General features: G+C 34.1%; 4 protein-coding genes and 2 pseudogenes across 6 annotated transcripts; 5 read left to right on the top strand and 1 right to left on the bottom strand.

The window, feature by feature from the left end:
- Window positions 1-713: 713 nt before the first annotated feature.
- LOC18021095 lies at window positions 714-3,849 on the top strand. Of its 3 annotated transcripts, none has more exons than XM_024158038.1 (5): window positions 714-1,786; window positions 1,978-2,608; window positions 2,693-2,737; window positions 2,834-3,300; window positions 3,395-3,849. In XM_024158038.1, the coding sequence occupies exons 2-5, from the start codon at window positions 2,017-2,019 to the stop codon at window positions 3,566-3,568; spliced, it is 1,278 nt and encodes a 425-aa protein (XP_024013806.1). In that variant the 5' UTR covers window positions 714-1,786; window positions 1,978-2,016; the 3' UTR covers window positions 3,569-3,849. The 3 variants fall into 3 exon arrangements, with proteins under 3 accessions (XP_024013806.1, XP_024013807.1, XP_024013808.1); XM_024158039.1 differs by having other exon boundaries at window positions 714-1,345; XM_024158040.1 differs by having other exon boundaries at window positions 714-1,345; window positions 1,982-2,608.
- A 1,352-nt stretch (window positions 3,850-5,201) lies between these two features.
- Window positions 5,202-6,857, top strand: LOC18021096. The gene is made up of 3 exons (XM_006404007.2): window positions 5,202-5,922; window positions 5,992-6,178; window positions 6,248-6,857. Exons 1-3 carry the CDS (start codon window positions 5,202-5,204, stop codon window positions 6,855-6,857), a joined length of 1,518 nt encoding a protein of 505 aa, XP_006404070.2.
- A 2,288-nt stretch (window positions 6,858-9,145) lies between these two features.
- On the top strand, window positions 9,146-11,124 carry LOC18021097 (annotated as a pseudogene).
- Window positions 11,125-12,789: 1,665 nt separating this feature from the next.
- LOC18021098 (tyrosine decarboxylase 1) lies at window positions 12,790-15,492 on the bottom strand. Its single transcript, XM_006404009.2, has 13 exons — window positions 15,485-15,492; window positions 15,266-15,401; window positions 15,026-15,098; window positions 14,661-14,891; window positions 14,405-14,568; window positions 14,159-14,299; window positions 14,033-14,092; window positions 13,780-13,944; window positions 13,627-13,683; window positions 13,477-13,541; window positions 13,258-13,381; window positions 13,024-13,161; window positions 12,790-12,918 (listed from the first exon to the last, which is right to left on the bottom strand). Coding segments are annotated over exons 1-13 (1,485 nt in total). The 5' UTR covers window positions 15,487-15,492.
- Window positions 15,493-16,584: 1,092 nt separating this feature from the next.
- On the top strand, window positions 16,585-17,581 carry LOC112087816 (annotated as a pseudogene).
- A 2,704-nt stretch (window positions 17,582-20,285) lies between these two features.
- Window positions 20,286-20,857, top strand: LOC18021099 (inhibitor of trypsin and hageman factor). The gene is made up of 2 exons (XM_006404010.1): window positions 20,286-20,367; window positions 20,649-20,857. Exons 1-2 carry the CDS (start codon window positions 20,286-20,288, stop codon window positions 20,855-20,857), a joined length of 291 nt encoding a protein of 96 aa, XP_006404073.1.
- The last annotated feature ends 448 nt before the right edge of the window (window positions 20,858-21,305 follow it).

The raw sequence follows: 21,305 nt of genomic DNA on the forward strand, positions 1-21,305 counted from the left end.
TTATTTATCATCACGTTCTTTCTAGTAGATTTGTTCTCGTATTGTAGCCGTCCGATTTTCACTTTCCTTTTGAACTAATACATGGTGAGACTAGAGAGATAAATCGTCTATGACATCTACTTTTTTGCATCAAATATTTTTTTTTGGTTTAAAAATATACTGATTTTTTTTTTGTTGTTGTAACAATATTGACTATATTTTGAGCAAAAATTGAACAAAAAAAAAACTTTTTTCTCTTTACCGTCTGAATTTTATCAAAAACTAGAGACAAAGACTGTCAAAAACTAAATAATCCAAAATAAATTTGGAAAAAATACAACTAATTATCTGTTTATGTTAAATGGTTGTACCTACTTATGTCAATCTTTTTTTAAATGGAAGTCAAATAACTTGGAGGCAAAATTTTGCTTTCCCAATTAATCTCCAGAAGATAAATTACAAAAGATATCGATATACTTTATTTTTCTTTTGCTCTAATAAAAAGAGACTAAATGTGTTGATGAGGATCATAAAAAATTATTTGAGAATCGTTGAGAATCGAAAAAAAAAGAAAAGAAATAAAAAAGAAAAAAAAAAGAAAAAAGAAAAAAAAGAAAGAAAACAAAAAAGAAATAAGATATTGTATAAATCAATTTTTAGAAAAGATAATAAATTGGAGAAAAAGTGAGGTCAAGTGGAGAAAAACTTATTTTACGAAAAAAAAATTTACAACAGTTTTGCGGATTCATCTCTCTCTTCTCTGAGAAAGACTATGACAAGTTTCGCTTTCTTCTCTCCTATCGGCGATTGAAGAAGCGAACTCAGAGTTTTTTGCTTTTTCTCTGTACTCTCTTTATAATCTTTCAGAGAGATTAAAGCTTTTTCTCTCATATCTTCGATCATGGGATCGAAGTTTTAGTGTATATCGGATTCCAACTTGATCGGATAATAATGTTCCGGTTTTGACTGGATTAGCTAGCCCTTTCTTCTCTGGATTTGGACCTCTATAAATGATTTGAGGCGGTGGCAAATAGATCTGGCGGTGAGTATCGAGCTTCCTTCTTCAACTTTTGGATCATCCTCTTTCGGCTAGGAGATTGAACTCTCCTTAAGTCTCTTTTTTTAAGAGCCATATGGCGTTGGGTGACGTGGTCTAGAGTCAAAGACGATCGATGTTGATTTCATCAGAGATGTAAGCTTCCAACAAGTTTAATCGGGGTCTAATCAGAGAAGAATCAAGCGGTTAAGGAACAACAATTTGAGGAAGATGAAGATCCATTAGAGTTCACATAGATGGTTACACTCTCCGGATTATCGGTTTCCTACGGAGCTCTGACCGGTTATGAATTGACGGCATCTTCAAACTGTGAGCCGACATCTACCCAAAATCTGCAGTGTGTATTTACACGTATTTTAGATTTTAATATTGGGCTTAAATGAGATTAAGTTTAAATGAAATTGAGCGATTGATTTGATTTTTAATGTATGGGTTTGGGCCTCAATTTTGCTGTAAATTGCCCGTTTTGAAGCCTTCCTTATAAAACGAGTTGACCACAAAAAAAACTAATCTCTCTCTTCTCTGTTTCTTACTTTCTTGACTCTTTCTCTCTCTCTCAATCTCCCAGGGTTTAGGGTTTAAGGCTCTCCAATAAATTTGGGTTTACGCTAACAGATTCTGATTCATCAACTCGCTTTCGTGCTTGTGTGTTATCCTCTTAAGATTAGCGAATCACTCAATTTCGAGCAATTTCTCAGTAAATTTCCATTTTTCTGGTTATAGCCTTGAACCACTTGGGCTTTGGAATCAGTAAGATCAAATTTCACCGCTTTAAATTAGATTTCGCATGAAAGTTGAATGCTTTTTCTTACTTGTCTAGTCGTATTGTCTATGTCGATTTGTTTTCGATTATAGCAGAACAAAGTTGACTGCTTTTTTTTCCTTCTTGGGTCCTAATCTCATTGTCTCTATCGAATTTCTGATTATTTTTTCGATTGTAGCCAGAACAAAGTCGAAGGCTTTTTCTGAGAGGGGCTTTTATGGCGTTTAAATCAAAGCCAAGATCTGAAATGGATATTCCAGACCGATCTGCAAATCAACAATCGGAAGACGCAAAAATTGATATCTTGAAGTGTGCAAATCAGATGGATGAGTTTCAAGAGGAAGAAGAGGTTTCGTGTCAATCCTCTTCGAGTTCTTTTGGTGATTCAATGTGTGCTAGTGATGATGATGAATTTGGTTTCGAAGCCCAATCAATGTTGAGCAAAGATTATCCATTGCCTGAAACTTATGATGATGGGACTGACTTTTTGGGTCTGAGGAAGAAGAAGCTGACGGATGAGTGGAGGCGATTTTGCCAGCCTTTAATGTGGCGATGCAAGTGGTTAGAGCTCAAGGTTAAAGAAATTGAGTCTCAAGCAAAAGTGTATGAGAACGAAGTTAGAAGTTACTATGAGACTAAACAGTTTGATCTGGAGAAGTCGAAATTGAAAGGCTTTGATGGGAGATCGATTCCTTTTCACGACCAAACTCAGAGGATGAATGTTTTCAAGAGAGGAAGAAGGAAAAGAGTGGAAGATACAACAGATGTTGCAGCTTATATGTCTAGCCATAACGTTTTCTCTTATGCAGGTAACTACATTGCAGCTTTTCTTTTAACTTTCTTTTGATCGAGACTACAACGTTCTTAACTTTGTGATCTAACTTTATGTTCAGAAAAGCGGAAGCCAGCAACTTTCAAGGCTCAGTATCCTGTTCCAGGTGAGATCTATGCACATTGTTCCAGTTTCTTAAAGTTTGATGATTGTTTGGTAAAAAAAGGGGAGCTTTAGCACTGATACTTCAATGTTATGTTAGATTTTGGTACAGGCCGCAAAGCTATGTGCAAGGAAGATGAAACTGAAGATGATTGTCTTGTTTCTGAGTTAGATTGTTCTGATGATTTTCTAGCAAAGATTCTGTGTAAGATTGATGAGGCGCAGGATAAAGCGAAAAGATTGAGGAAGCGTGTTGATCAGTTGATGTGCGAATCTCAAACTGCTCATACATCATTGATGCCTCGAACAATAGCTCGATGTCGAAGTGACTTTACGGTGCATACTGTTAAGCACCAAGCTCTTGTGGAAGAACCATTGATGCCTCATACAGCAGCTCATAGTCAGAGAGAAGCGACTGTGCAAATTGGGAGGCAACGTATATCTGCTGATCATACCGAAGATTTATTGATACCGCAAGCTCCTCTCGTTCAAAGCGATGGACAGTGTTTGACTAACAACTCTCCACTTTCATCTGGAGGTTTAAGATTTAATACTTTCCTTGAAGATGTAAGAAATTTGTTTTCTTTAACATTTTCTTATTATAATGTTTGTCTGGAGTTGAGAAACAAAGTATCAAAGCGTTTAAATGGTTGTTGTTCAGCTGCTGATGGATGATGAACCAGAGATGAATGATGACGAAGCAGAAACGGGCGAAGAACAGCTTGACTATTTCAGGAAGCTAATGAATGAGATTACAGGTGCGCATCCATCAGACGAAGCAGATGAAGAAGAAGATCCTACACCGGTCGCTAAGAGGCATAAAACCTCTCACTGAAGCTCTCTCTCTCTGTGTACAGAGCCTTATCATCCTGCTTGATCAGCCAAAACCCATTAAGCTCTTCGAAAGCAGTAATATTGGTTGGTATATTCTGTTCATTCTTCTTCTCTCGACTGACTCTTTGCATTTGGCTTTTTGAGAGTTATGAGACCACAATAGGTTTCAGAGTTTGTGAATAGCTAAGTTGCTTAGAATCTTATCATAGGCTATTTTTCCTTGTTCTATATCATGAGACCTTTTCTGATTCATAAATTCAAATCTTTGAGGGCTTTTCTTGTGGAGAATTCATGTGATTGTGCACAAGAATCAAAACATAAAGATTCTAAGCAACTTAGCAATTCATGTGGGTGTGATTAAACTAAAACCTTGTTTTTGTTTCCTTAATAAATACTAGTAGTTAAATTTTGAGTTTCTCCGACAGATACACATGTCAAGTTGAGAACTCAGTCTGAACTACGAAGTGTTCTTTTCGCCTAAAAAGGATCTTTTCTTGATTTGCGAATCTAGAAGAGAAATAAATAAAATTAACGTGGAAGATGAGTCAGGTTAGTGATGATTAGTTTTACCTGTAAAGACCAAATATTCGTGATGATTAATTGAGTTTAGAGAGGCTTTTTAGGCAGCCGCATTTTCTTGAGACCCAAACAACACTCTGATATTTGTAGACGACGACAAAACCTTTCTTCGTATGGGACAGTTACTTCACTCTCATTGGTTTTCTTCTTGAGGGGACCATAAATCCAACCTTTCTTTTTCATTTCTATTCCTCTTAAATCCAATCTTGTGTATGTACACCACAAATAAATCTTAAGTATTAACAAGCGTAATGTCGTACTTGGACTTAAATTGTATAAAATGGTTAACCTTTCCATTCTTATCAAGTACTAAATATCTAAACATCAAACTTTGTTTGCTAACAAAAGAAAGCTTAGGAGTTTCATTACTCAGACCATAATTTCACTTATAATTGTGATGCTTTCACGAAATAAACTTCTTCTTTTTTTTTGTATAAAACTTAAAAAGCTTTATTTTTGTATTTTTGACAAACTTTGAAGATTATAACTTGGTATGTTTGAATCTAAACTTATTATGTAATTCCTAGAGCATCGACATGAGAAAGTCTTATAGATGTAACCAAAATGGTGGACATGGGATGATTTATTAAATTTGGAGTAAAGATGATCTTATGATCACATCAAAATGTCAAAACCACCATCGTTATTATCTATCACATATCTAGAATTAGTGTGAACACAAATCTTTTGTTTTTTCATATACCTAGTTTCGGGTAAAGAACACGAAACCTTGATGTATAGTATTAGTAGTCTAATTCATTTTGTTATAAGTTAGTATTAAACTACTAATCTTGGAACTTGAAGTGGAAAACTAAAGGCTAAAAAGAGGAGCCGCCATAAACTTTCCACGCCGGCGAATATTTATTAGTATTCGTTTTCTTTTGAGTTGAAATTAAATATTAATTCATTCTAAAGAGAGTAATTATTTGGTCTTTTCCTCTAAAGCATACATAATTGTATGGTTGGTGTCTTCTTCTCTTCTTCTCTTTCAAGATTTATTAGTTTTCTCCTTGAAAAAAAAAACAGAAGGTAAATTAAAGAAAAGGAAGAAGAAAATGCTCAATTTCGATGAACCACAATGCAAAAATCCATCCTGTTTCTTCTGCAGCATGAAAGAGACGAACCCTTTTCGTCGAAGATCGAAACTCGCCGCAATTTTCAAAGAGATTCCTTGTACCGAGTCCAAAGACCATGTCTTGGTCTTGAGTGGTCTGTGGAACATAGCCATGTCCGAGCCTGACGATCCTGAGTTTCCATCACTCGGTTTGTTCGAGTGTATGTCAAAACTCATACAGAAATCAATCAGAAACAGAGCTTGGCTTCTCAAAGACCAAAACATATTCATTCCTTATTATGCAGCTCATATCATCGGATCATATGTTATGAACAAGGAAGATTTGGCTGCAAGAGCGGTTGATTCAAAGGTCTTTGTTGTTCCTGCTTTGTTGGAGCTTCTTAGAGGGAAAATCAGTTGGGTTGAGCAGAGAGCCGCGGCTCGAGCACTTGGTCACTTAGCTAGCCACGAGAAGAGCTTTGAAGCGGTTTCTTTGTTCGAAGAAGAAATTGTGAAGCTTTCGATGGAAATTGCTAGTAACTGTTTGAAGAATGTTTACAGAAGCTTTCTTGGGGTTGAAGATAGGTTGAGGTTGAAGTATCAAAGCGATTTGTTGACGAGAGGGCTAGGTGGGTTAGAGACAGAGAATCAAAAAGCAGAGGAATGGGGGATTCAGCTACAATGTTGGTCTTTATATCTGTTGAATTGTTTCGCATTGCGAGGTAAGTCTATTGATCGAATCTGTGAGGGAGGTTTCTTGAAGAAAGTGAATGAAATGTGGAACGGTTTAGTAAACCGGAAGTCTCCAGGAGGAATTGGATTGATTAAGACTCTGTGTAAAACAGAGTTGGGTAGAAGCAAAGTAAGCGAGGTTAAAGAAGTGATTGAGAGACTTTGCGATCTTTCGAGATCGTCTGATGATTGGAAAATTATGGCTTTAGATGCCCTTTTAATGCTTCTTAGAGATTCGAATGTTAGGTATCGAGTTATTGATGTTTTAAAGCATTGTTTAGTGGATTTAGCAGAAGATAAGGTTGTTGGAGACAGAATAGCTCAGATAGTTTTACAAGATTATCACAAGATTAAATATAGTGGCTTGAAGATGAACAGCGAGGACGCTCAGAGAAGCATAGAGAATCTTTGGGAGATTAAAGTAGAGAGGAAGAAGAAGGAGAAGCTTATGAGTGAAACAGAGCTTGGAGAGAGGAGAAAGATGGTGAAATCGTTGAAGAAACAAGGGAAGAAGAAGTTTTTGATGGGTTTTGTAAAAGAAGCAATGGAGATTTATACAGTGGGGATTGGTTTGTGTCCATTGGATATGATACGAGATAGGGTTGTGTTGTATAGCAACAGAGCTCAGTGTTGCTTGTTGTTGAAGAAAGCTGAGTCCGCCATTAGTGATGCTACTAGAGCTCTGTGCTTATCTGGTGTGGATGATCCACATGGTAAGAGTTTGTGGAGAAGATCTCAAGCGTACGATTTAAAAGGGTCGGCGAGAGAGAGCTTGATGGATTGTTTGGCGTTCGTAGATCAACGACTCAAGCGTTCTAGTCCGGAAAAGATACCCTACTACGCGACGCAGATGATAAGAAAGCAGATGAGTGCCACGTGGGTTTTTTCGTGGGTTAATTTCACAACCAGAAAATCGGACGGTTGAAAGACGAAGGAAGGAAAATAGTGAGCAGGCGGAACTGTTTTTTCTGAATTTGTAAACCTGCTATAAACTTAATAACTTTTAATGAAATTTTATCTTCCTAACTCGTGGAGAAAACCAACTAATACAATTTTGGTTGAGCATAAAAAAAAGTAGAAACATTTTTTTTTTAAAAAGTGAATCATTTTGTTTTGCTCAGTGCTAGAACTCTAGCTAGTGGTTACAAACTTGAGAATTAAATGCTCTATGAAATTAAATTGAAGTTGGTTTTAATTAAATTGAAGTTATACTTTATTATTTTGAATGTGATTATAATTTCACAGGAAAAGTTGTATTGGTTGATATAGGAATGGAAACTGGAGTGAACGGAAAAGATGAGTTTAAAACACTAGCAAAATCAAACCATCCCCTTGGCATTATTTACGTAAACACAGCTCTAGATGGAAAAGAGCTTGTGGCTCGCTATCAATTGCTTCCTTAAGTTATCATGTACAAGAAATCCAGCGATGAAATTAGCAAACCATCCCCTTGACATATATGTCTTGAAGAATTCAAATCTTACGGCGACAATCAAGTTCAAAGGAACTGTCGTCGATGTCAAACCAATGCCAGTTGTTGCAGGGTTCAGTTCTCTGCCAAATACCATCTCGGGATTCAGAACTACTATGCCATCAACTACACATTTTATTCTGATGGCAATCCCCAAAATTATATATTGCATATATTTTCCTTATTTTTGCCTTTCTTTTGCTTTGTTTATACTTTTATTTAGTTTTTATAATAATTATGACATATTGATGGAGTTTTTATAAATAAACTTGTCATTATATTCATTAACGAACTTAATATGATTTGTACAATACCTTTTTTATATGCATTACCACTTTACATTTTAAGTTATAAAATGTTATACAGTTCTCTATCTTTTTTTTTTGATCGAAAAACAGTTCTCTATCTATAAAATGTTCTTACAACACATTTGTTATCTCTCGAGAAGTGTTAGTTAAATTGTTTGCTGAGTATAATTCACAAAGAATGTATTTTGTGCATATCAAATAATTGAATATTGATTAAACTACACATCACATGTTTAGGCAGTCATTATAGTAATTGGGACTGAGGATATTATCTGAGATTATTTATTATGTAATCCAATCTGATCCATTATCCAGTTTAGCTGCAGACTGTCCAGCTGATCCAAAAAATATGATATCTGAGATGATGTATTCAATAATGCTTATTTTAATCTGAAACAAACCTGTTCTCTTATAATTATGTCCAATGTCGATGTTTATTAAACGAAAATAATTTTAATACATAAACTTATTTAGTTGATCAAAATATATCTTCTTAGACTTTTCAGTTTTTAATTCGCAATGGCTTTTTTAACGACAATCTTCAAGACTCTAAATGATTTTTTTTTTGCGAAGTCGACACCTTTTAATCTCTACTTTGATACCTAAATTCTTTTTAAAAAAATCAAAGAGACGCCTTGGCTAAATCGTTAAGACATTCGTCCGAAACCCAATCTTCTCTTTTGATCTCTCTCACAATCGTTTTAAGGTTCACTAATATGTTAGCTTGGATCCTGATTTTAACGGTGATTCCTCTCTTTTCTCTCTCGATCGATGTTTTGGAAACCCAAATATTTTAAAAGAAACCTAAGACCATTTTGCATTGTCTCTCCAGAGAGATATTCACAAGCTAAGTTAGGACTTAGAGTTTTGTATAATTATTTGAAAAAGTGAATACGGCTATTTTATTTTGACTTCACTCTCGCTCTTCCCTCTTCACTTTATTTTGTCGTCTTTATGGTAATATATCCTGAATGTATCTGTTGTATGCTATATTTTTATATCCACTTAAGATATATTACCATATAGACGACAACAATTTGTTTACTATACATATTTATAGTTGTTTTGTTCCTACGATTTAGTCTTTAGTCAATAGTCTTGTAATTGGTATAAGCTTCCTAATGCTGAAATCAAATCGCTGTTAAGTTTCCTAATAGGGAAAGCGGCCAAATCGTACCTCAACTCGTTCAACTGGTACCGATTAGTACCTGATCAATTTTGGTGTGCTAATTGATACCTGAACTTTCAAAAATTAGAATATGTATACCCCAACGTATATTATTTTGGTTAAAACCATTTTTGACCCGAATTTTGTTAGTGAATTCTGTTAAAATATTAACGGTGATTACTCAGACGCCATTTGGAACAAATTTGCAAAACGACATAGTTTTTGTGAAAAAAAAAATTAACAAAAAATGCAGAAAATGCACCTCTATGGATGCGAACCTGGGTTAGTAGAAAGCAATGAAACTTTATTACCACTGCGCCATATACGTGTCGTTGAATTCTTGTGTCACAATAAAATAATAAACTTTGAGTCCGAGCGAGATCCTTCAAATCTGATCAAAACTCAGTTCTCGTTCTTATCCTCTCCATTTCTTTGTCGTCAATGTATGATGCGCACATTAATCTCCATTTCTTAGTTGATTTTACTCCATTTATGGCTTAAAGCTACACTTGTGAAGTCAATTGGTTTTTTAGGTTTCTTTATTGAATCTTATCCTATAATAAATAGTGGTTTTTCCAGTTTCCTTGTTCAGTTTCAGGGATTTAGGGTTTTTGCTGTTCATATTCTTCTTGGTTTATCTACATTCAGGTAAGGATTGACGAAAGAGAATCAATCAGATATGAGAATAGATCTCAATTTTGGTAAATGTTGTGGCTCTAAAAAGGTCTGTTGATATTTTTTTCTTTCTAAAAAACCCTTAGATTTGTTCGATTTTGGAATCTCTGAAGTTTTCTGAATTATGGAGAAGGAATAGGGAGATGAGAGGTCGGTTTTGCTTTTTGCTTATCAGAGTCTAAGGTGTTTTGTATTTCAATTGGTTCAAAGATTTGGATTTAGCTAAGTGGTAACATAATACCATTGCTTTCTCTTAGCACATGTTCGATTTCATGGAGGTGCATTTTTTGTTAATTTTTTTTTTATAAAAACAATGTCATTTTACAAATTTGTTCTGACGAGCATGACACATGGCGTTTGATTCATCACCGTTAATATTTTAACGGAATTGACTAACAAAAATCGTGGTTTTGGCCAAAATAATATAAGTTGAGGTATGTATATTCCAATTTTTGAAAGTTCGGGTATCAATTAGCACACCAAAATTATTCAGGTACTAATCGGTACCAGTTGAACGAGTTGAAATATGAATTAGCCGCTTTTCCGTTTCCTAATATTAAAAAGTCAAATCAAGTTGAGTGATATTAACATATCTTAATGAAAATAATAAATAATTTTTAATTCGCTATTACTGATTTACTCATTCTTTTTAATTATATAGTAGTAAATGTTTATTTTTAGTCAAACAACCATTTATTTGATTGAGGTTTCCTAATCCTATCTATCCGCTATATATAACTAACCCAAAATGAAGAAAATATCATCATTTTGTTTTAAGAATTGTATAACAAACAACAGAGAAGAAAATAGTAAAAATAAATGGTAACTGTCCGGTCATTCGTCTTCAGTGTGAATACTGTGACTGCTCTGGCATTTCGTGCCAATCTCGATTTCTGGGTATTGTATTATCATTAAATATATGTTGTTTTATTTTCCCAAGCCGACAAATATAGTAAAGTTTGAGTTTGAACATACACAATAATATGGTTTGTATAAAAGATTTAGTCTAAATCATCAATTGTTTAATCTGTCACTTTTTCGTGTATAGTATAATTATGATTTCACTTTTATATGTATTAAAATGTTAGGATCCTTAAACATTAAAGAGTTTTTTTTTTTTTACTTATATTCATATTGAATAAAAGACATAACTAATACAACTTTGCAATGAAGTTTTTGAATATTTTTTTTTCCTAAATTAATTACAAACAAATTTTAATATTACAATATTTGAATTTGATATAATAAGTTTCTGTTATCTAATAAATGGTTATTATTTGTCTTCTTCAAAAATCCATATTTGTATAATTTGAAGTTCTATATTACAAAATTGATGTTGGATTGATTGTATGTGTAGGCTTGAAGGTGGAATGGCCAGAACTAAAGGGAGTAAGTGGGCCTGAAGCAAAGAGAAAAATAGAAGGGGACAATCCACACGTTAATTACTGGTGTTATAATGCCTGAAGATGTTGATGTCTTAGCAGTCAATTGTTGTAACCGTGTCCTTCTCCGTGTCCCTGTCGGGAATTGTCTCAACGGTCCTGTTGTTAACAGTCCAAGAATCGGATGATGAACCCTATCCTATGCATGTTGTTACTCTTTATGTTATGTTTGATGTTTTAGCTTCAACAACTTTTTCTATAAGTTGTTTTGTTTTCTCGAATAAAAGATATGTAGTCTGGTCATATCGTTTGTTTTGAAAAATCAAAGCTTGAGATATTATTGAGTTATAGTTTCGCATATTCATTTGGTCAAGATTTTTGTGTGGTTAATTAAGTACCTTTCTTTTCTTGGTAAGAAATTAAGTTTATATAAGTTTACACAGTAACACGTGATCATATTAGGCATGTATATATTGGTTAATTCTTGTCTACCCAAGAACAAGAAGACAAGAAGACAAGAAGACGAGAAGAAGGTAACAACTAATGGTGTTGAGATTGGAGTTTTTATATTTTAATGAAATGTTTAGAGACTGACTACTGTATATAGAAATGAGCTAATACATACATATTCATACATACAGTAGCAAACATATGCTATATACAGTATACTATATTAGTGTTTACTTTTCAGGATCGTTTTGGTTTTGGTTGTAATTTCTAGGTCTGAATTAGTTTGGCTTACACTGGGCTTTTAAAACGTAATATCTTTGTTCATATGTAGCTATCCATAGTTGGATCATATGTAGATTGTTCTGATATCCATTGCTTCGTCATTATCTTTAATCTCTAAAAATTATATGAAACATATAAATTTTAACAATAAATATTCATGAGTTTTAACTTTTTAGTAATTTTTGTGTAGCTAGCTAATATCAAAGGATGTCACCAAAGCCTTAGTGGATAGTCAGAAGACATTTAAGTTAAAATGTTGTGTTAAAACTTTGGCTCGTAAACACAAAAGTATATTGTAAAATCATCGACTGTTTTACTTTTCAAATTATCAAACCAATAAAATTTCTACAAAATTTTGAAAATAGTTGCAAACACTCGGATCAGGTAAAATAGAGAGGAAGAAGAAGGAGAAGCTTATGAGTGAAACAGAGCTTGGGGAGAGGAGGAAGATGGTGAAATCGTTGAAGAAACAAGGAAGAAGAAGTTTTTGACGGGTTTTGTAAAAGAAGCAATGGAGATTTATACAGTGGGGATTGATTTGTGTCCATTGGATATGATACGAGATAGGGTAGTGTTGTATAGCAACAGAGCTCAGTGTTGCTTGTTGTTGAAGAAAGCTGAGTCCGCCATTAGTGATGCTACTAGAGCTCTGTGTTTATCTGGTGTGGATGATCCACCTGGTAAGAGTTTTTGGAGAAGATCTCAAGCATATGATTTAAAAGGGTCGGCGAGAGAGAGCTTGATGGATTGTTTGGCGTTCGTTGATCAACGACTCAAGCGTTCCAGTCCAGTCCATTAACCAGCACCATCATCAGTGAAGCGCCTTTGAGAATTTGTGAGAAGGAGGATTTTGTGAAACGCCAATGGCCATGGAAGAATAAATTTTAAGGAATTGAGGTTGGGCTTCTTCTTCTTTGATTTGGAAGACAGAGGAAGAAGAAACGTGAAGACGAAGCGACGAAGCGTCAAGAAAGAGAAGGGGTGTGTTGGTTTAGGAAGGACAAATTGGTCAATAATACAATTAATACACAGCATATCGTTGTCAAATTATTTTATGGTTATTTACCTAAATATGATTCTTTTGATAGCTATACACTGCAAATTTCTTTTTTTTTTCTTATTTAAGTTTTTTCCTTGCGAAGCAAGTATGATGCTTCTTCCTGGATAACCTTCCATGCTTCCTTCACGTGCTTCTCCTCCGTCAATGGCGCTCCTATGGCGCAACGTAGTACAATTTTTCCCGACAGAGCCTATTTCGCACGCAAAGCAATACATATATCTATCTTAGTTACTAACATTATCCAACAAAACAAGAAGAAATAAGAACAAAAGAGAGAGAGAGAGATGTTACTTACAGTGTGAGTAATGAAGAGTTTCCCTGAAGAATTCACAGCGTCTAGGAGGTTGCGGTTTTGGTTATTACACTTCTTTTCATCGTTTTTCGAAGGCACGATGCGGAAACATACGAGAGAAAAGATCCGAGGAGTTACAATCTGCAAACGAGAATTAAAAAAAAAAAAATCACCTTAATTGTCAAAGAACCTTAATTTTTTTCCGTGAAGTCTGTGAGGTTATATATTACAAATTACCTCAAAGTTAGGATCTTGAGACACAAGTCGTTCGAAGTCTTTAGCCAGTTTGATATGGTTTCTTATATAGCTCTTCAAGGTCTCAGATCCATAAAGCCTTAAAACCATCCATAGTTTCAATGATCTGATAAAAACAAACAAAAACAAATAAAAAAACTCAGATTGTATATAATATACCTACAAAAATTTACATTTTAGTTTTCCGTAAAAGCAAAGAACCTGAATCTTCGTCCGAGAGGGATTTGCCAATCTTTGTAATCAACAACCAAGTTTGCCTGAGAGGCCTGGCCAAGAAAAGAGTAAGTGGATCATAAGACGAGTACTAATCTAATATAGACTTGAAGAAAGAAAGATCAAAATCATCCTTACCTTGTTTTTGAGATACTCTGGATTTGTTGAAAGAGCTTCAGTGAGAGCATACTTATCCTGTTCATGAAATATCAGCAGCAAGTTTTTTTGTTCTTTTTTTCAATACGGGAAGAGAAAGAAAGGAGAAAATGAGAGGTTAATATATATATATACCTTCACCCAAAGTAGGGAACAATCAAAATTAGTGAGGAACCATTTGTGAGCATTCATGTTAAAAGAGTCTGCACTTTCTACTCCGTCAATGTATTGTCGGTACTCTGGACATATACAAGCACTTCCAGCGTACGCTGCATCAATGTGAAACCACATCTCATTTCTCTGAGAATGCAGTAAGAGAAATAGCATCTGATCAGTTTCTATTCTTTCGCTATGAATCTTGTCTGGAAAATATGAAATAAAAAGTAACCTTTGCGATCTTTCCCAACGCAGCTAATGGATCAACTGCGGTTGAAGAAGTGGTTCCAACCTGGTTCAAGAGGGTAAGTAACAAGCTTGAAGAGGGTAAGTAAGTAAGTAACAAGCTAGTTCTTACATTAGCACATAAGAAGAATGGGATCAATCCAGCTTCAAGATCCCGAGAAATAGTTTCTTGAAGCAATTCTGGAGGCAGAGCGTAATTTGTTGAGGAAAATGTTTTCAGCACCCTGCAATTCTCTGGATGGATTCCGGATATCTATCGAAACAATAAACCAGGATTATAAGAAAATGTGAGCTTCTTTTTAACAGAGGTTTTGTTTGATAAAAAACACAAAAAAAAAATCTGCAAATTGTTTTTAACCTGGCAAGCTTTCTGTAAAGATGAATGTGTCTGGTCAGAGGAGTAGACAACGAGCTTCTCAACCGAGTTCTTGCCAAATCTTCGTAAAAACTTATCACGAGCAGCAATCAGAACAACAAGAAGAGCTTCACTAGCTGACCCTTGGATTACACCACCTCCATTTCCTAAAATACAAATTAACCAACACTTAAAAAGCAAAAAAAAAAAGGATTAATATATCTTCTGAAAAGATTTGATTTTAATAGTTATTTTTAACCTTTGGAAAGAAACTGCTCGGGTAGGTTGAGAAGTTTGGCAAGCCAATCAAGAACAATCATTTCAAGCTCGGTGGCAGCTGGAGAAGTGATCCAACTAAAACCAACGATTCCAAGACCAGCACTCAACATCTCACCCAAGAACCCGGCAACGCTGCTGTTTGAAGGGTAATAAGCAAAGAAACTCGGGCTTTGCCAATGCGTTACCCCTGGCAATATCTTTGCCTTAACATCTGCTAAAACAAAAACTCACAAGAGAGAGATGGAGTTAAGTATCTATAATATTCAACCAAAAAAGGTATATAACAATGTTCATCAGAAATGGCCCAGATCACTTGAAGACTTGAAGTGGGATATAATAATTAACCATCAAGAACTTGTTCCAGTGTTTCAGGGTGGTCCGGTGCGGAATCAGGCAAAAGGTTATGAAGGTAACCAGGCTGTATCAAACAAAGCAAATTATTTCAACATTGTGAATAAACCAGAGAGATTTTCAAAAGACATTAGCAAAGTCCTGTGTGAAGACAACGCCAATTTTGGTTAAACCCTAGACATTTTCATAGAAATTATGAGACTTTTTTTTTAGCCCGAGGAAAAAATAAGTGACCTGAACTTGGCTAAGAACAGGGAAATTTTCGATGGTTTTGTAATAATCGGCAATGAAATCCACCATTCGATGTCCGTATTCTCTCAGTTGCTCAGAGTCCATCGGCTTTAACACGTTCCTACTACTACCATTTTCCCTGTTACATAACAAGTAAAAAAAAAAAATCAGGCAATATTCGTCTTAAATCATGAAGAGATTTTCCAATATGCAAGAAGATACATTTTGTGTTTCTCGCGTCGCTTTGAATTCGTTTTTTTTTTTATGTCTCAGAAGCTTTCTGAATGGTTTGGGTTTCAGCTGGAGTACATATCTCTTATTTATAGGACTTTAAAAAAAAAAGAACAAAGAAGAAATTTTTACCAAAAAAAAAGACAATTGACTAAGGGGGGCATATTGTATTGATGATTTGTGATGATTTTAATTTTTCTTCAAATCTTACCTTATTCAAATGGTATTTCTCTAAAGTGTTTTAAAATCCTATATTATTGGCTCTATTATTTATCAAAATATCTTCAAAATCCAGAGTTAGTGAATTGATCATTTATAAAAAATTCATTAAAATCTCACCTTACTGGAAAACAAAGATTTTTATTGAAAATTTTTTATATAAAAATTATTTGGAATTATTTGGAAAAAAATTATAATTAGGCGATGATACAATAATCGATTAATCTATCTACGGCTATTTGCATTTAAAATAATTTTAACTATAAATTGTTTTCCAAATATCTTTGCATTTAGATATAATTAGGCGATGATACAATAATCGATTAATCTAATCTAAGGCTATTCTAAATGCAATTAGTTGTGATCAAATTCGGCCAATTTACGAACAAATCACAGTTTACTAAACTTGCTGAATAAAATGAAAACTCGATAATCAGTACAATGCATACGTAACTTACGTAAGTTTGCAAAAGGCTATACACTGACTGGGCTTTTAGATCAATGGTTAATTCTCACACACAACCACTAATGGCCTTCGATCTCTTCTTGTAACTCTTGATCACTTACAATGTCTCCATCTGATTCTGCACCGTTTCATCAGTCTGACAACTTTGAAATTGCCACTCGCAACAACGGGAACGTCAAAAGAACAGTCCAACTTAGGATTTATAAGCTAGAAACTATTTTTTTTTTAAATATTAATCGGTTGTAAAATATAATTTAAACCAAATATATTTGATGTATTTTTCGCATAACAAGATCGATTATTATATTTGTTTACCGAAAATTTGAAAATCGAAAAACTCGAATTGAGTAGAAAATATAACAACGGATGCATGGTGTTGAGATTGAAATTCTTATTATTTAACGAAATGTTAGAGACTGGCTAGTGGCTACTGTAAATAGAAATGAGCTCATATATACAGAGATACAGAGATCGAATCTGCGAGGGAGGTTTCTTGAAGAAAGTGAGTGAGATGTAGAACGGTTTAGTAACCGGAAGTCTCCAGGAGGAATTGGATTGATAAAGACTCTTGTGTATTTGTAAAACAGAGGTGGGAAGAAGCAAAATAAGCGAGGTTAGAGAAGTGATTGAGAGCCTTTGCGATCTTTCGAGATCGTCTGATGATTGGAAAGAAATGGCTTTAGATACCCTTTTAATGCTTCTTAAAGATTCGAATGTTAGGTATCGTCTTATTGAAGTTTTAGGGCTCTGTTTAGTGGATTTAGCAGAAGATAATGTTGTTGGAGACAGAGTAGCTCAGATAGTTTTACAAGATTAATTATCACAAGATTAAGTATAGTGGCTTGAAGCTGAATAGCGAGGAGGCTCAGAGAAGCAAAGAGAATATCTGAGAGATTAAAGTAGAGATGAAGAAGAAGGAGAAGCTTATGAGTGAGACAGAGCTTGGAGAGAGGAGAAAGATGGTGAAATCGTTCAAGAAACAAGGGAAGAAGAAGTTTTTGATGGGTTTTGTAAAAGAAGCGATGGAGATTTATACAGTGGGGATTGATTCGTGTCCGTTGGATATGATACGAGATAGGGTTGTGTTGTATAGCAACAGAGCTCAGTGTTGCTTGTTGTTGAAGAAAGCTGAGTCCGCCATTAGTGATGCTACTAGAGCTCTGTGTTTATCTGGTGTGGATGATCCACATGGTAAGAATTTGTGGAGAAGATCTCAAGCGTAGGATTTAAAAGGGTCGGCGAGAGAGAGCTTGATGGATTGTTTGGCGTTCGTAGATCAACGATTCAAGCGTTCTAGTCCGCAAAAGATACCCTACTACGCGACGCAGATGATAAGAAAGCAGATGAGTGCCACGTGGGATTTCTCGTGGGTTGACTCCACAACCAAAAAATCGGACGGTTAAAAGACGAAGGAAGGAAAATAGTGAGCAGGCGGAACTCTTTTCTGAATTTGTAAATCTGCTATAAACTTCATAACCTATAATGAATTTTTATCTTCCTAACTCGCGGAGAAAACCATTGAATCATTGTTGTTTTGCTCAGTGCTAGATCTCTAGCTAGATCCTGTTACGTACAATGGTTAGAAACTTGAGAATTTAATGCTCTATGAAATTAATTGAAGCTCTTTTCGGTTTTAGTTAATCGAAGTTATACTTATTAATTTGAATGTGATTATAATTAAGTTGCAATGTTTTTTTGTTGCATTGCAAAATTCTCTGATAGATCTTTGTTCTTTAGAATTGGAACAGTTCACACAATTTTATTTAATTTGTTGAGATCAGGATATTCTATAAAGTTAATGTCAACTTCCATCAGTTAGTTATGAATAAAATGTCCGATTCACGGTGAACTTGACTGTATAGGAATTCTTCTCGTTGACATCTTTGTACTCACATTCCATGTTCTTGACGGTGGGCTAAATCCATTGTTGCTATATTTGGTAATTGTTCTGGACCTTCTGGTTGATCATCAAGGCTAAGGAAGAATGGACTCCTAAACTTATAATGAGTTTCTAGAAAGATTGATATGACTCCAGATTGAGTGAGGATTTAAACTCGCCAAGTGTTAATCGAGTTGCTGCGCCTTCAATGGCATGGTTGTAGGAGTAAACTAATTTGGTGAGTTGACGACTGATAGTATCTTCCATTCAAACCTTTGAGAATTATTCTAAAAAACATTCGCATATGATCCATATGAACAATGTAGGAACTTTTTTCTTGCAAAAACAGAGGAGAAATGTATAAGGAGACAAAAGAAGACTCAAGAAAAACATGATCGGAAAGAATTCTGTAAAGGAAATATAGCTGGTGATAGTGAAAAATCAGATGACTAGAGAGAAATCTAATCTTTGATAGTAGAAGAAAGAGTTTGTTTCATATATATATATATATATATATATATATATATATATATATATATTGTTTCATATGCTACACATTATATTCTGATTGTAACCAACGAAAATTTTAGAACTACTATGCCAGCACCGACAATGGTTATCTCCATCAACTACACATTTTATTCTGATGGCAATCACCAAAATTATATATTGCATATATTTTGCTTATATTTTGCTTTTTTTTATTTGTTAGTATTTTTATTTTGCTTTTAATAATAGTTATGACATATTGATGGAGTTGTTATACTTAAACCTGTCATTATATTCATTAACGAACTTAATATGATTAACACTTTACATTCTAAGTTATAAAATGTTATACAGTTCTCTATATTTAAAAAGTTCTTACAACACATGTGTTATCTCTCGAGAAGTGTTTGCTGAGTATTTCACAAAGAATATATTTTGTATTGAATATTGATTGACCTACATATCACATGATTAGGCTGTCATTATAGTAATTAGGACTGAGGAAATTATCTGGGATCTAAAACTCGATTCATTATGTAGTCCAGTCTAATCTGATCCAAAAATTATAATATCTGCAGTGTTTGGATCCAAATATTACAATTAGAAGATCCAGACTAGCTTTGTATCCAACCGATATATATAGCTTCAGATCCGAGTAATAAAAACTTTTGGAGGTGGGTATCCAAATCTCAGATGATGTATTTAATAATGCTTATTTTAATCTGAAACAAACATGTTCCCTTATAGTAATGTCGAATGTCGATGCTTATTAGAGAACATGATTTTAATACATAAGCCTATTTAGTTGATCAAAATATATCTTCTAAGACTTTTCAGTCTTTGATTCATAAACGCTTTTTTAATGACAATCTTCAAGACTCTAGTAGATTTTTTTTTTTGCAAAATTGACACCTTTCAATCTCTAGATTTGATGCCTAAATTCTTTATAAAAAAATCAAAGAGAGGCCTTGGCTAAATCGTTAAGACATTCGTCCGAGACCTAATCTTCTCTTTTCATCTCTCTCACATTCGTTTTAAGGTTCATTACTATGTTAGCTTGGATCCTGATTTTAACAGTGATCCCTCTCTTTTCTTGATCGACGTTTGTTGATACACAAATTATGTTAAAAGAAACCTGAGACAGTTTTGCATTTTCTCTCCAGAGAGATATTCACAAACTATGTTAGGGATATGTAGTTTTGTATAATTCATTGAAAAAGTTAATACGCCCATTCTCTTCTTTTGACTTCACTCTCGCTGTTCGGCTGTTCCATTTCTTTTGTCGTCTTTAAGGTAATATATCCTGAATGTATCTGTTGTATGCTACATTTTTGTATCCACTTAAGATATATTACCATAAAGACGACAAAAAATTGTTTACTACATATTTATTGTTGTTGTTCCTACGATTTAGTCTTCAGTCAATAGTCTTGTAATTGAATAAGATTCCTAATGCTAAGATCAAATCGTTGTTAAGTTTCCTAGTATAAAAAAAGTCAAATCGTCAGATGAGTGATATTAATATATCTTAATGAAAATAATAAGTAAATTTTGATTCGATATTACTAATTAACTAATTCTTTTTAATTATATAGTATTAAATGATTATTTTTAGTCAAACAACCATTTTTTTATTGAGGTTTCCTAATCCTATCTATCGGCTATATATAACTAACTCAAAATGAAGAAAACATCGTCATTTTATTGTATAACAAACAACAAAGAAGAAAATAGTAAAAATGAATGGTCATTGTCCGGTCATCCGTCTTCAGTGTGAATACTGTGACTGCTCTGGCATTTCATGCCAATCTCGATTTCTAGGTATTGTATTATTGTTAAATAGATGTTTTTCTTTTTTTTTGGATCGACAAATATAATAGAGTTTGAGTTTGGACATACACAATAAAATGGTTTGTATAAAAGATTCAATCTAAATCATTAATTGTTTAATCTGTCATTTTTTCGTATATAGTATTATGATTTTACTATAATGTATTAAAAAGTTAGGATCCTTAAACATTAATTTTTTTTACTTATATACATATTGAACAAAAGACATAACTAAAACAAATTTACAATGATGTTGGGATGATTGTGTGTAGGTTTGAATGTGGAATGGCCAGAACTAAAGGGAGTAAGTGCGCCTGAGGCAAAGAGAAAAATAGAAAGGGACAATCCACATGTTACTTGTGTTATAATCCCTGAAGATGTTATGGTCTTAGCAGTCAATTGTTGTAACCGTGTCCTTCTCCGTGTTCCAGTTGGGAATTGTCCCAACGGTCCTGTTGTTAACACTCCTCGTATTGGATGATGAACCCTATACTATGCATGTTGTTACTCTTCATGATTATGTTTGATGTTTTAGCTTCAACAACTTCCTATAAGTTGTTTTGTTTTCGCGAATAAAAGATTGATTGGTAACTTTGCGGAATGGAGGAATTGCGGAAAAAATTTTGCGGAATAGAATGGAGGAATTGCGGAAAAAATTTTGCGGAATAGATTAAGCGACTTATAAGTCGCTTTTCTGCGGAATGACTTTTCCTTTGTATTTTTGTTAAGCAAAAACGCAGTTTGCGTTTTTGTGTGTATTTTTTCATTACGCGAATTTTTGTTGATTGGCAAAAAACCTGCGGAATTGTGTTTAAAAACGCAATTCCACCATTCCGCAGGTTACCAATCAGAGCCATTATTGAGTTATATTTTTGCAAGTTCATTTGGTCAGGATTTTTCTGTGGTTAATTAAGTATTTTTCTTTTCTT

The sequence above is a fragment of the Eutrema salsugineum genome, unplaced genomic scaffold (genome assembly GCF_000478725.1).
Source record: "Eutrema salsugineum unplaced genomic scaffold, Eutsalg1_0 scaffold_16, whole genome shotgun sequence".
NCBI classification, from domain to species: domain Eukaryota; kingdom Viridiplantae; phylum Streptophyta; class Magnoliopsida; order Brassicales; family Brassicaceae; genus Eutrema; species Eutrema salsugineum.